Below are 16,691 nucleotides of genomic sequence, written 5' to 3' on the forward strand. Positions count from 1 at the left end.
AATTGTGTTAAATTCGAAGAGCTAGCTAAACCCTCAAATCGCATAACCAGTGCAACTACTATATAATGAAAATCAGTACGTCATTGTATTATTATCTGAACTAGCTAGGTAGGAGTATTGAGCCATGTTGAACAGTGTGATGAAGAAAATATATCGAAACAGGTTTAGTGACCTACCGCAGGAAGCCAGGAAGTTACCTTGATATATATTCAAGACCTTGCTCGAGCCAGCACCTTGTCGAAAGAATTTAACAAGTTATGCGCTCACATTGCTTCCAACACCAGACGTACAGTCGACCTATATATCTCTAGACTCTGGCCTAGTGCATGTGTACACCAACATTGCCAATCTTTGAAAAAGCTTCGATCGACTAAATGGACAAAAAGAGTTTCCCCACATTAGTACTACGTACTTTGACATCAAACCTCCGCGTTAAGAGCTTACTGGTGTTCTAGTTGAGCCAGAAGATTTGTTTGCCAAGTGGCTCTCCGAATCGTGTAAAAAGTTGGAAGACTTGTTTGTACAGGATGTTAGGGTGAAAATTAAGTCTTAGCATTGCCTGCTCATCTCTTCAAAGGTTGTCAATAAGTGGTGCTTACGGCAGTATTAATTTTGAAGCCAAGAGCCTATCCGACATAATAATATGCCTCCATTTTGGCACCAAAACAATAAGGATTTTTGCTCCAAATCTAAATTTTTTGGCGCTGGAAGGAGTTATTGCTGAAAATTATTACCTGGATAACTTCAAGTTTCTGAAATATTTGCTAGACTTTATTTTGAATGGCTTATCAACAGCGAAGAGGAACTAATTAGAATTGTCCAAATACTGATAAGCAGCAAGGCCGGAACTCTATATGTAGACGAAAATATTCTTCAGGCACACACACACACACGCACATATGCCTAGCAACTACATATATATATATGTGTGTGTGTGTGTGTGTATTTCTTGTGTTTTGTACTACGGTTCAGTCCCTATTGATTAATATGTTTCGTGTTGCAGGTTGTTAAGGAATGGAATCTGAAACTGGGTACTGTACAAAACTTGAATGTACGTACATTCTAACGGTGCAGCACAACCAAAAAAGGCCTCCTACCTCCGAAGATTTCCCAGTTTGAAATATCTGTCCATCAGATCATATCTTGATGGTGAGATGAATTCATCCACTGTGGCGCGGACAAAAATCATGTTAAGGAGAAAGAAAGTAAATGCAGGTAGTTGGGTAAGTTTCACAACCCTATTTCATAGTGAATTTCACCTTCAACGGCAAGCAATATTATCCTATTATCATTCCATTGCATTTTTTCTGACCACCCTTTGTTTTTCTTCTTGCGTGCATGATATGTTCATTGACAATTGAGAATTAAAGTTGAGCACTCAAAGTTACTGGGAATCGGCCAACTCCGAGCACCTGGAATTTGTTAATCAAATAAAATTTTTAGAGGTAGATCTTGAGAAAGAAGATATCATCAAACCGAAATTCGTCAAATATTAATGTCTAATGCACCAGCATTGGAGGAAATAATCGTGCACTACTCCACTCAAGAGTTTCCTGAGACATCAGACTTGAACGCATTGTTAAGAAAATTTTCGATCAATGTGCATTAGTACTTCGGGAACCTTCTGATTTGTGTTGCAACATATTTTCGTACTACGTACAGAAAGAAGTAAAACCTTTAGTTTCTAAAAAAAATTAATTTTGTTATATGGTTTGTGTAATTGTGTTGTAACAATAACTTAATATTTGTAGCTACGTGGGATTTTGTGTAAAATATTAACTGCCTTCCGCAATTTTTAGAGATCAAATTAGACTAGCCAGAACCACGTGGTGTGATGTGTTGGTCGAACGGCCTAGTCTAGAACCCCCAAGTCTAGCGTTCGAATCTCAGCTTCATCCCGTGGCCAGCAGATTTGAGGGATCCTTTGGATTCGTGCGTCTGCGGTGCAGTGGATTAGTCTGGCTTTCGCCGCAATGTCGGTGCAGGTGTCCTGGCGCTGGGATACCACTGCATGGGTGTGTGAGTTACTAACAGCTAACTACCTGATCAAAAAAAAAAAAAATTAGACTAGCCGGTATCAGTATTTAGGAACTTGTTTTTCACTTCTAAAAGGGCAACTCAAGTGACCCTCAAAGTTAGACATGCACGTTAAGTACAACAACTCATTACTAGAAATTAACATCACCCCAAATTAGTCGTCACAAAAGAGCTAATTAGTATATATCGTTAAATCCTCCACGTACATATTTCAACTTCATAGTATTAATTATATATATTTCAACTTCATAGGCAAGCATCATTTTATATCATCTTCTCTGAAAACTTTCTTTTCCTTTTTGCATGTGAATGTACATGTTTTTTGACAGTTGAGGAAGTTTGATCACTAAAAGTTACCGGGAATCCAAGAAACTGGATTTTGTTCATCAAATAAAGACTTTGGAGGGAGATCTTCCCAGAAAAGATATCATCAAACTGTGATTAGTCAAATACTTGCTTAAGAATGCATCGGCATTGGAAAAAGTAACCATCCACTATTCATCTTACGAGTTTCCTGAGCCATCGGACATTGTTAGTAATATCAAATTCTTAGATCGCGAGCACCGTTCAACAAGCTAGGCTTATTCTAATACCTTGTAAGTTTTGGTAAAAAAATATTTGTCATACCGTGGACAAGAACTATATATGATAACAATAGTTTAATATCTGTAGCCTCAATGCTGTCTTTATTAATCCCTTTAAAATCTTATTTGTTCATCCTAGCACGTGTTTTGGTTCAATTTCATTTTTGGTTCATGTGTTATCGATCAATTGTGTCCTTAATTTGTAGCCTCGCTCAATGCAGTCTTTAACATGAATAGAGATGAGATAGGTACGAACAGAATGATTTTGATCGGATTGCACTGACCCGAAATAAGAGGCTGGCTAAAAGTCTCTTTCTCCATACACACCAAGGTAACAATTTCTTACCCCATTCCAATCCAGTAATAGTAGAATCCATGGGTACCGGTGGATATGAGGGGGGAGTATAGCATGTATCATTTATATTCAATTTCATTGCTCTATCCTGCACTAAACTGATCATGATAATTTGGGTTCTGGCCTGCAGGGGTCCTAAATTATCCCTAGTTATATAACTGCCCAAAATTTGCGTTTATTTTGAAATAAAATACCCTACCCATGATTTGTACATGATATCATATATTCATATATACTAGAGCTGGGAGCAAAGAATAAAAATCCTCCAAAGTCAAAGAAGATTGCGGATGCGCAAGAGACTTGTTTTGCTTATCTCTCCAAACCTCCTAGCCCAACTGTTAAGGGCAAGGAGAAAATTTAAATTCTGTTTTTATTTCTAAACTTTGCCTAATTGCTATGTATTGCTTTTCATAGTTATTAGGCTCGCTTTTGAATAAGTGAGCACTGGTTGTCTAATGGGAGGTGCTAGCATACCACATCCTAAACTTGTCTTAAGATGGCAAAGGAAGGTATGTATCCGTGCTATTCTGGCTTGAGTTGAATGAAATGATTGATTTGGTTCAAAAAAAATATATATACGAGAGCTTATTAATTAGCTAGCTAGCTAAGGTTGGTGGATCAATACCCTACCCAATCTGACCAGGAGATAGCTCACTATGGAGGAAGGAGATAATGTATACACGCCCAAATGACCTGTCTAATATGTCTCTGCCAACTTCTTCAACACCATGCTGGCATTGCTTGACTGGAAACCCTAGCTAGCTTATTTAATTTCGAAAGACGACGACCATGTCAAAGTAGTAACCCTAATATGAACTATGAAGCACTACTCGATCATCGAGTTTAATGAGGGTTTGTGAGAGACACTACACCTCACCGGCTTACCCTCCAAATTAAGGACCAAAGGCAAACAAAATTTCTTTTTCGTGTCTTTTGGGGTCCACAAAATTTGTCTCGGGACAAAACTACAACCAGATGGGTCCAGAAAATTTGTCTATGCCCTTTCATAACGTTAAAGCACTGATTGACTTTACATGTCACATAGACACATACCAATTAAAAAGATCGATTGTATGATCGTTTTTTTTTTTTTTTTTTTGGACACAAAGTATTTGGGAGGGGGAAGGCAGGACCCCCGGTCCAGGAACTTTATGATCGACAGTTTGCCCCGATTACTCGAGGCAGGCCTTGGCAGGAGCCCAACTAACATCTGGGCCCCAAACCGGTTACAATTGGGAGTAGACAGACTCCGCAACGTCCCAAAGCCCACACTACCACACTGAAGTGGTCAGGTGGTAGGACCCGCAGGTATCCGCAATCAAGCCTCGAGATGACTTAGACACCCGTGAATTTGGCACATTTCACCAGCGTTCACATGGGCCCCCGCAAGACCCCGGCACTCAGCAACCTACCAGCAATGGATAAATTGACAACTCTGGGGCTCGAACCTTGGATGGGGGTGCCAACCAAGGCAAGACCTTGCTTTTGCCAATCCTGCCAACCCTTGCTGGCCGATTGTATGATCGTTCATGCCCTACTGGATATTGTATCTGTTAACTCTAAACAATAATATATAAAGAAGAGTCTTGAGTCTTGACCAACGATGGAGATATACCGATCACAAATTGGGGGCGTTTTTAATGGAATAAGCGTATGTAATTATCTGCCGAATTTCTCATAGTAGGAAAGCTGTGCAATTGGTAATTATGCTACGTTGTAATCGGGTTACATATCGAGTTATCTTTCCGTTATGTCACCGCTATATTAAAGCAAATGGAGTAACCAGTAGAGCACTCTTTGCTAGTTGGTGCTTGTTAGAATACAGGTACTTTGTAGAGATTCCTGATATTATTTCGGGATTTCCTCTAGATGCTTATTGTAATCAAGGGTTTAGGCTCTATGTCCCCCCTTGTATTCGACAGTTTCATTAATCAAGGCTTGAGGGCAGCCGCACCAGTCCTTTATTCAAAAAAAAAAAAAAAAAAATCCATTAGAAAACTTAATTTATGATGTTTTCATCAGAGTATGAATATTCATAATAACAAATTAATTGGAAATTATTCTATGCACCGACGGTGCAAGTGACTCAGCCCTTATAAAATAATCTCAACCCTTGATATTTATTATCAACTTTATTTTTAATAAACAAAAAGTGTATTTAATGTAATCTAACCATTCATTTATGTTGGTGCAAGTGCACGGCGGTGCTCTGAATAATCTCTCCAAATTAATATGCATAAATTTTTAAATCTGTCGATCACAAGTTAGTTATTTCTGCAATAGTGTAGGAATGCTTCGCATGGAGAGGCCACGACTCTCGAGTTTCTTGACGGTGGTTTAGTACTGTTGCTATGCTTTTGGAAAATCAACGATTGATTATTATGCGATTTGTTTAGTATAAACATTTGGCATGATGAGAGAGTTGGCTGGACTAGCTTTTGAGGAGTGAAACATTTGGTAGCGTAGCAATGAAACAAACATCATGCTGCGAAAATGAGATTGCCGATTAGACTAGGCAAGGGTGGTACCACTACCACCTACATGCTTGCGCCCGGCCTGCATGCATATATGGATTCAAGAATTAATTAGTTTATACATGAAAACAAAATCATTTAAGAAATTTAATTAGTAATTACCTCCACCACAAATGACAAATTCGAAGGATTATAGATAAAAACATTCCAAAACAGAAAACAATAAGAAAAGAAATACATTGCATATGACATTTAAATTAATTGTCAATGGAGAAATTAATTCAATTTGGCCATATATTCATGCACCTTGACCATTTAGCATTCTATATTAAAGTCCCACCAATCCAACCAGAAACATTCTCAATCCCATCATCATTTATAATGGATTTTAATAAAGTTAAAAACACATTCCGTTTATCACACCAAACTACATACAATTTCTATTAGCTTGCTCATTTCTTTGCTAATGCGGACACCGCAATGCGTCCCTGCAACGAACACAACAATTGTAACCTACATGTAAATTTTTAATGATTATGAATTCAAGTCTTTATAATTATGTTTGAACTTAATTGATAATATTAATTAAGATAGCGACTCCTTCGATTAATAACATAAAGTTATGTTTTTATACATTATTATCGTGAATTCAAGCCATCAATTAAGGCAATTTAAATACAAATTGAAAGGCTATTAATAATACCTCGCCGAAAAGGAAGAATTTAACAAAATTTATTAGGCAAGAAATTAAGAAACTTAACTAATTTATTGAAAGGAAAAAAAAATCATAAAAGATTGTTAACGGCGTCAGGAACAGTTTGATTAGGCGGCGCCACATATGCCACGTCAATTACTGGTAGTATTTTTCCAGGTAGGCTTTGAATGACAACGTGGTGACAGCCTTCACCCAGCTGTCGTGGCCCCACCGTGGGCTCTCCTCTTCCATATTTCTTTCCTGATTTGTCCTTTTCACCCTTTTTGCTTGCGATCACAAATTACGTCACTTAGGGTTTTTGACTTTGAGACTTTTAGTCATTGCCAACTTTGAGAGTTTACTCGAGGTATCAATTATTCCAAAAGTTGAAATCGTTGGAAACCTTATCTAAAACCCGTATTACTGGTATAAATTGATTCTCATGGATATTCCCTTTACTGAGTAAGTAATTAGTGTAAAAAAAGGAAAAACTTTTGCAATTATAGATACCATTTTGTATGTAAGTGAGAGTGTATTGTGATGTAGAAATAAATCTTCAATCCTTTGACACAAGAGATGGTATGTTTCAACATGTGACAATGCGTATAGCGATATATTACTAACATTATGTGAGATGTACATTATAATTCTATGTTGTTTATTGTTACAAATGTTATAGTATATTATTTTATTTTATTTTTTTGAAACAATATTATAGTATATTATATTTCACAAAGGTTTCAACAAGGCACATACAAAATTGTACGTGAGCACAAATGACCCTCATAAAATTGATTATAACAATGGATGACTATTGAGCAAGGGGGAGTAAGACTAGTGAATATTTTGCTTTTATTTTTTTGGTTTTGATTTTGAATAATAAGTACGTGACTTCAAGTAGATACCTCATTTACTTATCACTATAGAAGAAAATAATATTAAACCGATGAGGTACAGTATGCGATTATGAGGTCATTGGCCTTTAGAAGATGTCACATTGTCGCCTATGCAATATATTATACAATTTTTCCCCTCAAAGGGATAATTAATTAAATTAACTCGGTAAAACATATGAACTTTGATGCCTCGAAGAAGATGACAAACTACTCCACTAAACCTTTCACGGATCCATGAGGAAACTAGTAAAGTATTCATTCCCTACTTCATGCAAGAAGTCATAAGAAAAGACCAGATAGCAATGACTAGCAGGTTTTTTTTTTTATTACCCACAATTAATTGGAAAATTCCCAATTAAAGACTTGAATACAACAACTAAAATGGTATCCAACACAAAGCCCTACAGGATTCCCTGAATCCATCCACATCCAAATACTACAGTAAAAGTGATTAAAGAAAACCACTCACCTCCAGCAGTCCAGCTACCCTCCAATCCCACCATCCAAGCCTTTCCAGAAAGTGAAACGTTAAAACCGGTAACATGCAAAACCAACTCATCATCATCCATTTCACCTCCATCAAACACCCCCATATAATCATCCTTACTTGGTACCATGTCAACACCCATAACCTAAAACCTGTCTCCACTCTCTCTCTCTCTCTCTCTCTCTCTCTCAGAGCGAACCAGACACAGAGACCGACATTAGTATCGAAGGAATTTAAACGTTGATTTCATGGATCCGTGTCCCTTTGTTCGGGTCATGGTCGACTCTTTAGCCCTGAAGCTTCCACACGCCACCAAGCCGGCAGGTTCCGGAGTTCACTCCTCCACCACTCCCTGTTTCTGCCAGCTGAGGATCAAGAACTTTCCTCCCCAAACTGCTATTCTCAGTCTCTCCAGCTCTACTAACGACTCCCCTCCTGACTCGTTCACCTCAGCGCATGGGTTCAATCTGGACCCAACTGCGCTGAGGCGGTTGTCGGGAAAGCCCATCACGCTCTGTGTGTCTGTATACACGGGCCGGATGGGCAGGACATGTGGAGTCACCAGCGGGAAGTTGCTGGGCCGGGTCAACCTCAGCATTGATCTCGACGCGGCCAAGTCCAGCCCGCGAGTGATCCACAACGGGTGGATGAAGCTCGGGAGTCATAGCGACAAGCCCTCCTCCGCCAGGCTGCACATGACGGTCCGGGCTGAACCGGATCCCCGGTTTGTTTTTCAGTTCGGTGGCGAACCGGAGTGTAGTCCGGTGGTTTTTCAGATTCAGGGGCGGGATATACGGCAGCCTGTTTTTAGCTGCAAGTTCAGTGCTGACCGTAATTCCAGATTCCGGTGAGTTCACTATATTAATCTTTACTTTAATGGCGCACTTTAGTCGTTAATTATGTCTTTTTGCTAACGTGGGCCAAGATAGTTAGGGAAAAGAGTTACTTTTTTTTTGGGTGAAATTACTTTTTGTGTGAGTGAATGAGAAAATTGGGGGTTTCTTCACGATTTAAGCAATTTTGGAGTGGGATGTGTCAGTGTCTTTATCTAGCTGGAGTCCAAAAAAACTACATGCCAAGTTGGTTCATTTTAGATTTTTACGTTTCTTCATGCTTAATTAGAGCATCTTCATGTGTTCCTTTCATGATAATGATGAGGACAATTAGTTTTTATCCTTCATGGGTCGTGGCCAAATCAGCGTTACAAGATCAGAGTAACTGAATTTCTGGAGTAGGATACGTGATTTTGATATGTCGATAGTTCTATTGTACTCCAGAGATGGTTTTATTGTACTTCAGGGTATGATATATTCCGATATTCTTAACCGTTTAATTTAGTAAAAAGTATATTATGTTCGGAGCGTTTTATTCGATTTTGTATAATAATCGTAATAAAGTAAATAATTCAGAAAGTGGCTTTTGAAAATACAAAAACTTAAAACAATTTAATGGAGGCATTCTAGTTGCATATCTAAACTTGGTCAAACAGACAATGTCAACCTCAAAACAGCCCCATTAGATATTGTTGGGGATTCCTTCCCATGTGCAGATATTTGGTCTCAGTTCAACATGTTCTGTTGTTGGAATATAATCCAATTTGACAACTACATTCTCATATTAATTTATATATTCTGTACTAGCTAATTAATCATATGATCACACAACTGAATTAACTAATATGATCTTGTGTTGAAATCAGATCTCTGCCACCAGATTTCACCAGCAAGAATAATAGAGGATGGAGGAGAACCTTTTCAGGTGAAAGAGAAAGGCCTGGAAGGGAAAGAAAGGGTTGGATGATAACAATTCATGATCTATCCGGCTCACCTGTGGCGGCTGCCTCCATGATCACACCCTTTGTACCGTCCCCGGGGTCCGACCGGGTCTCTAGGTCAAACCCGGGTGCTTGGCTAATCCTCCGACCACATGGCTTTTCTGTAAACAACTGGAAGCCATGGGGTCGTCTGGAGGCTTGGCGCGAGAGAGGCCCTGTCGATGGCTTGGGCTACAAGTTTGAGCTTGTCACTGACAATGGTCCTAGTAGCAGCATTACCATTGCCGAAGCTACATTGAGTGTCAAAAGGGGCGGAGAGTTTTGCATCGACAGTCGACTATTGAGAGACTCGGGTTTGAATTACTCTAGGTCTCCGGTTAAAGGGTTTGTGATGGGATCGAGCGTCGAGGGGGAAGGAAAGGTGAGCAAGCCTATGGTGCAAGTAGGAATGCAACATGTAACATGTATGGCTGATGCTGCTCTATTTGTAGCACTTTCTGCTGCCATTGATCTTAGCATGGATGCTTGCCAACTCTTCTCACATAAACTTAGGAAGGAGCTTTGCCATGATGAACAGAATTTCTTGTCCTAGAAACTGGTTCAAACCCTTGGATTAATTTTATTGCTAATATGTATTCTATCTGCTGCTGTGACAACCAATTAGTTTTTGCTAATTTGAGGCATTGTTGGTTTGAGCAGAAAATATGTATATCTTTCTCCACATTCTTTCATCCTGATTATTTTTTTTGTTTCACAAATCTTGAAGATTTTTCTCTGTTATTGGATGTATATCCCTGTTCTTTGGTCTCCCATCTGCTGGCAGTTTTGGGGTTTGTAAACACATTGTAATACAGCAATTTCCTTCTTTTGTACAATGAACTCACAAATCATGAAACAACATACAATTCATTCAAATTAGTGAAAAATTTATCGATATATATTGCATTTTTTTAATGTACCAAAAAACGGACTGATTATAGGTTAAGTATATAAAGATAAATAAGCCAAACTAAATCAATTCAACGTCATAGAAAAAATTTACTAAATTTTAGTTTTATATGTGGCAATCACCATCGTCCCGATTACCATGTTGCCTCACCTTGATCCTTTTTGCTTGTTGTCAAATACACACACACACACACATACAGAGAGGATCTGAGGCGGACGTCCGCACTGCAGCAAAGTGCGGACGTCGATGCTTCTGCAACGATCAGGCGCCGATAGCGGCGCAAATCTTGCCGGACAGAGACCGGAGGCATCCCAGATGGCTTCACTATGAAGATGAAGACCAAGGAGATCGAGGTCGAAGGTTATGGGCAACGACCTCGATCACCTGAAACTTCAAGCTTGATCAAGGTCGACTGCATATCCGGTGAGTCCACTAGCAAGAAGAAAGGTCAAGATCGATGTCCGGTTTCCGTCCGCCTATATATATAGACACACACACACACATGTGAGGCATATTTAACCGGACTTATAATTTAATTAGATTGTCAACTAAGTTGGGACTCATTTCTTAATTTTATTTGCAAGTGTTGTCACACAGAGAATTAAATCTTATTTCTAGCTTAAAAATATCATTAAGGAAAAAAAAATGTTATTTCTTCTCAATTAAGCAATCCTATCGAGTCTCCCATTCAGTTTTTTTTTTTTTTTAGTCTTCTCCTCTCTTAGAGAAAGAGAAAGATTTTAATCTTCTTGTTGTCAGTCTCATGAATAAGATATAGCCAAAATTTCAGATAATAACAGCTTGGATCAACAACAACAAAGACTCTGAAAAACACTATTAAAAATCCACCGAAGATTGAAAGGAAATTTCCTCAATTGGTACAGGGTGTGTGTCATTGAAGTTAAAAGCTAAATTTGAGGAAACCATTTTGATTGATAATCATAGTTTTTTCTTTGGTCTGACAACTCCAATTTCTGTTATTTTGGTTAGGAAGTTAAAATTATTTACCACAAATACTTTTTTTACAGCCAAAATTGACTCTGGTCTTGGCAACATAAAAACGAAACAAACACCTTTTCGTTAACACTTCTTTCCTCTCTCCCTCCCTTCAAAGGTATCTATCTCCGTCTTGATTCTCAAATCTCTGAAAAGACCGAAAAACCAGAAAGCTCTTTTTAGCTGCAGAAAAGACCTTTCTGGGTTTTCCGTCAATAATGGCCTCCTCCTCCTCCTCCGTCCTTCTCCTCCTCATCGTCCTCGTCACCATCCCCGCCGCCCTGTCCCACACCATCCTCCAAATCCCGCCGAACAGACACGCCTCCGAGGACCGCAAGCTCCGCGCCGACGACAACCTCTTCTGCGACAGCTGGCGGTTCTCCGTCGAGACCAACGACGCCGGAACCTGGGACAGCATTCCCTCCAGGTGCGTCGGATTCATCCAGGACTACATGACCGGCTCCCGGTACGCCTCCGACTCGGCGGCCGTTGCGAATTTCTCGCTGGCGTTCGGTCAGGCGGTGAAACTCGGCGGCGACGGCAAGGACGCCTGGGTGTTCGATATCGATGAGACTCTGCTGTCCAACTTGCCGTACTATGAGGCCCATGGGTTCGGGTAAGCCTTGATTGGTTTTTGACCGTCCGATTTGATGACTTTTCTCTCTGTTTTTTTTTTTTTAACTCATGAGTTTTTATGATTGGTGGTTAATCATGAATGTAGATTTGGGATTTGTTTGTCGTGTTTTGGTAGGCATGTGTTTGGTTGGTCATTGTAGATGGGATGGACCAATGGGAGGTTGCCAATTGGAATGCATAGGACACATTAAGTATTGTGATCATGATATATGCTCAAGTGCATTATAGAATTTTAGAATGATAATAGTGGAATAAATTTTGGAAAAAAAAAAACAACAACTCAATAAAGCGGTTTGTAGGGAATGTTGAGGGCCTATGGGTTGCTTATCATTGGGTCGAAAATGCCGTACCTATACTTTTATTAGGGTTTTCAATCTCGTAAAGATTGTTAGGTTCAATAAGAGGGACCGGGTTCTGAGCGGAATTAGAAGTTTCTAGGTATAAAAAAGAAAAAAGCAAAATGTCTCACATGTGTTAGTGTTATAAAGTATGCATTGAGGACAACTTTGTACTTTTGTAGCATATAAATGATGAAGAGCCAATTGGGAAGAAACTGAGTATAGCATCTTAGCCTTGTAGGAAAAGAATGAATGAAGAAAGACTCATATAGAAGAAATTATGCTATCAGAGAGTAAATAGCCTGGTTTCCTAAGCTATGCAGGCAGCGGTGGATGCAGGATATAAAAATGGGGTGGGCTAATCTAAGGTTGCTTATAATTTTTTTTTTTTTTTTTACAATTCTAAAAATTTTAAGACACTAAGAATTAAACAAGAAATTTACAAAAATTCTATAAGAGTGTGTTTGGATGAGGGAAAAAATGATGGAATTTAATTGAAAGTGAGGATTTCATAATTCCTACAAGCTAATTCCCTCGTTTGGAAAAAAACGAGGGAATTCATTATTTAAATTTCACACTTCAATTTCCACCTAAATAGGTGTCATTTACGAATTCCTTTGCAGTATTCAATTTTCATTTCCAAAACAAGGTTTTTTTCTATTTTATTTTAAACTTTCTTAATTTATTACACATTTCAAATCCTAAATAGATACAAACAAACAATAGAAATTGCAATTAATGGAATTTTAGATTGATGGAGTTAAAGATTCCATCATTTATAAATTCCTACAGATTTCATAATTTTCTCATCCAAATGCACCGTAAAGAAACACTTGTAGAAAATTTATAAAACAATGAAAGAAAATAGTAACCAAGAAGAAGGATGGGAGAAAAAAAATAGGGGAAAGAACAATGTGGTTTTGTAAAGATAACCACATATACTATATAAAACATATGAATAATTTTGGATTGGGCTGGGCTATAGTCCGCTATACCTACAATGTGGTTCCGCCACTGTATGCAGGATTATTTGATTGCATCAATGATTTTAAATGTGTTTTTTTTTTTTCTTGTACAATGAAATTGACTAGGACTATGTTGTTACAGATCAGTGACATTCGATGAAGAAGCTTTTGATGGGTGGGTGGATTTGGCTGAGGCCCCTGCTATCCCAGCAAGTTTGAATCTGTACAAGGGGCTCCAACGGTTGGGTTTCAAGATTTTCCTGTTGACTGGGCGGAGCGAATTTCAGAGAAATGCCACGGTGAAAAACCTCCTATATTCAGGTTACAGTGACTGGGAGAGGCTGCTACTGAGGTAACATCAGCTAAGCCTTTTTCTCCTCAAGCAATACATATACATTATGCTTCGGTAGTTCGGTAGAACAGTAGGATAACTAGCCTGATTATAAGGATTACCAAGCTTTTAATCATGATTACAGGGGACCTTCAGATAAAGGAACACTCGCGACTGAATACAAATCCAAGAAGAGGGCAGAACTGATAACCGAAGGTTATCGACTTCATGGGAGCTCGGGAGATCAATGGAGTGACTTGTCGGGCTTTGCAGTTGCCCGACGATCCTTTAAACTTCCAAACCCAATGTATTATATTGCTTAAATTTTTGTGTAATATAACTGTGTAATATAACTGTAGCATTGTTGTACTCTTTTCTTCATTATGTTCATCATGGCCACCATGATAATATTTGATTTTGGTTGCCATTTGGGGAAACCTTGTATTATAACAATGTCTCTGCTACATTCTTTTCAGTACCTTGATTCAGACTACAATTCCATTTGAACTAATTTCACATCAGAAACATGGAGCTTCCAAAACCTCTTTGATATTTATCTATTTTGGCTAGATTGATAAAGATGAAAGCCATTAAGGCCTAGAGCCCTAGAGCTCTTGTGAATTGGGAAGTGGCAAATCAAGCTTTTCTGGGTTCACGTGACACAAAAAGATAAACCTGTTTATAAAGACCGTAGTATAATATTCCCACATAGATGTCACAAGCCAAGCAGTGAAACCAATTTTTATATTTGTTTAATTTTACTAATAATTCTTCTATTGCTAATCATCAAAACATTTCCTGGAAAACTTCTTTTCCAGATTCAGGTAGGAGTTAACAAAGAAACTAAATTAAGAGAAGCTCTGAATGATAATTAATACATAAACAACCACTCACCAACCTCTTGTACAATGACTGATTGCAAATTTTCATGGAGATGATGATGATGATGATGAGCTTGGTAGGACTGAGCCACAAACAAGAGGCTTTGCACCAGGAATTCTCAGACAATTTAACCCACCTCCAGGAATCAAAGAACACTGAGGCTGAGGTCTCTGCATGTTCTTCCCAGGAATGCAATTCAATGAGAAATCAAACCCCACATTCCTGTAATACAATTTGGCACATTCCTGGCTGAACCCAGAAAAGAAATTATAAGCAACAGTCAGATTGACCAGGCTTTTCAGAGAGCAAACAAGGTCTGGCAAAACCCCAGAGAGCTTGTTGTGTGCCAAGTTGAGTACTTCAATTTCTTGGAGGCAAGAGATTGTGTCTGGCAAATGGCCCATCAGAGAGTTGAAGCTCACATCAAAGACTTGGATCTCAGAGAAAAGGCCAACTCCCTCAGGGATGCAACCAGTTAGTTGATTATTGAGGAACAAAATCTCCTTCAATTTGGTGCCAATGAACCCAAAGTTACTTGGGAAGTTGCCACTGAACTTGTTATTAGCTAAATTGATGACAGAAGCTTGTGCATTCCCCAAACTCTGAGGCAGCTCACCTTCAAATTGGTTGTTGTTGAGAAAAATTGCATCTAGGTTTTTGTTGAAGAGCTCATCAGGAATTGAACCAGTGAAGTTGTTGAATCTGAGGTCAAGGTAAATGAGGTTGGGAATGTATAATGTGGTGGTGGGGAAGGGGCCTGAGAATTGGTTGTTACTGAGGTCAAGCTCTTGGAGAGAGTTGAGGTCTCTGAAAGTGTCAGGAATTGTGCCTGAAAATCTGTTGCTGTTGAGATGGATCAGGGACATTTCAGTCAGAAAGGAGAGCTCTTTGACAAGAATGCCTTTGAGATTGGCATGGTTGAGATCTATTCCAGCCACAATAGTTTGGCCATCCTCAGAATCTGCACAGAAGACTCCTTTGTAAGAACACACATCTGGGCCAACCCAAGTGTCCAAAACCTTGGTTGGGTCATCAGAGATTGCTGATTTCCATGCTTGGAGAGCAGTGTACGCTCTGCCAAGGTCTGAGGAGGAAGACCCAGATGGGGGATTTTGGCCATTGATGCCTCCACCAATCCAAACACTGCCACCACCACCAACGCCAACAGGGCCAACATTGACTCCAACACCACCACCAACACCAAATCCAGCTTCTGTGGGGATTATATGCAGAAGCATAAAAGCCAGAAGCCAGCACTTCATTTTCTCAGTAGAGAAAAAACACTATAATGCTTGCTTGATGGGTTTTACTTGTGATTTGTGAAGCTGTCCAAATGTGATTGAGGTATTGAAGAGACAAACTTGTGGGGTTATTTGGTATTGAATGGTGTTTGGTTTCACTTTCACTTCTTTGTTTATGTTTTTCTTTTTTGGATATTCACTTTTTTTCTGTAGTTTTGTTGACTTGTGAGTGGTGAAGTGTTCTTCAGAGTTAATATATCCTCACCAACACATAAACAATGTAGATTAGTGGTTATGAACTTGCGTAATAGTATGCTTTAGTTCCCAATGATTAATAACTAGGAGAAAGATGAATGAGAAGAATAAAAGGAACTCTTTTGGATAATGACTCAGTAACAATCAGTCTATCGCTACATCTTAGTCATTTCAGATGAGTATTGTGATTAGGCTTAACCCTATGAAATATCTACCATGTAGATTAGTACGTGGTTATGAACTTGCATACTAGTATGCTTTAGTTCCCAATGATTAATAACTAGGAGAAAGATGAACGAGAAGAATAAAAGGAACTCTTTTGGATAAAGACTCAGTAACAATCAGTCTATCGCTACATCATCTTAGTCATTTCAGATGAGTATTGTGATTAGGCTTAACCCTATGAAATATCTACCCTGCTTAGATCCCTTAATCCCATGAAGTAGGAGGTCACTATATAAATAGGCACCTAACCAGAAATTTATACTTCAATGTTTGAAAGGAAAAGACTGTATCTGGATTCTCTTAAAAAGGGATAGCAGTATATCTCAAATATGAAAAGAGTATAGAAACCAATTAATGTTAAGACCAACTTATACTAACCCCCATCTGCTTCTGTTCATGACATTAATAGCCAGACCTTATTATGAACTTTATTAATTCCTAGCTGATCTATAACAAAGCTAGGAATTATTTGCTTGGCTTTGGATGGGTAGAAGTTAAACTGTTAAAGCATGTATCAATTACGGGATGAAATCTGCTGTCCCCAAAAACCATGTGCCAAGCCTGTCTCCATA

The 16,691-nt window shown here is 38.8% G+C and overlaps 3 protein-coding genes across 3 annotated transcripts; 2 read left to right on the forward strand and 1 right to left on the reverse strand.

The window, feature by feature from the left end:
- The first annotated feature begins 7,522 nt into the window (after positions 1–7,522).
- Positions 7,523–10,090, forward strand: LOC133712254 (uncharacterized). Its single transcript, XM_062138365.1, has 2 exons — positions 7,523–8,374; positions 9,227–10,090. The coding sequence occupies exons 1-2, from the start codon at positions 7,776–7,778 to the stop codon at positions 9,891–9,893; spliced, it is 1,266 nt and encodes a 421-aa protein (XP_061994349.1). The 5' UTR covers positions 7,523–7,775; the 3' UTR covers positions 9,894–10,090.
- A 1,232-nt stretch (positions 10,091–11,322) lies between these two features.
- Positions 11,323–13,991, forward strand: LOC133712271 (acid phosphatase 1). The gene is made up of 3 exons (XM_062138379.1): positions 11,323–11,862; positions 13,328–13,537; positions 13,662–13,991. The coding sequence occupies exons 1-3, from the start codon at positions 11,465–11,467 to the stop codon at positions 13,837–13,839; spliced, it is 786 nt and encodes a 261-aa protein (XP_061994363.1). The 5' UTR covers positions 11,323–11,464; the 3' UTR covers positions 13,840–13,991.
- Positions 13,992–14,246: 255 nt separating this feature from the next.
- On the reverse strand, positions 14,247–15,837 carry LOC133712264 (leucine-rich repeat extensin-like protein 4). The gene has a single exon (XM_062138369.1). The coding sequence runs from the start codon at positions 15,658–15,660 to the stop codon at positions 14,443–14,445; it is 1,218 nt and encodes a 405-aa protein (XP_061994353.1). The 5' UTR covers positions 15,661–15,837; the 3' UTR covers positions 14,247–14,442.
- Between the last annotated feature and the right edge of the window lie 854 nt (positions 15,838–16,691).

This window comes from Rosa rugosa, chromosome 1 (assembly GCF_958449725.1).
Source record: "Rosa rugosa chromosome 1, drRosRugo1.1, whole genome shotgun sequence".
Classification (NCBI taxonomy): domain Eukaryota; kingdom Viridiplantae; phylum Streptophyta; class Magnoliopsida; order Rosales; family Rosaceae; genus Rosa; species Rosa rugosa.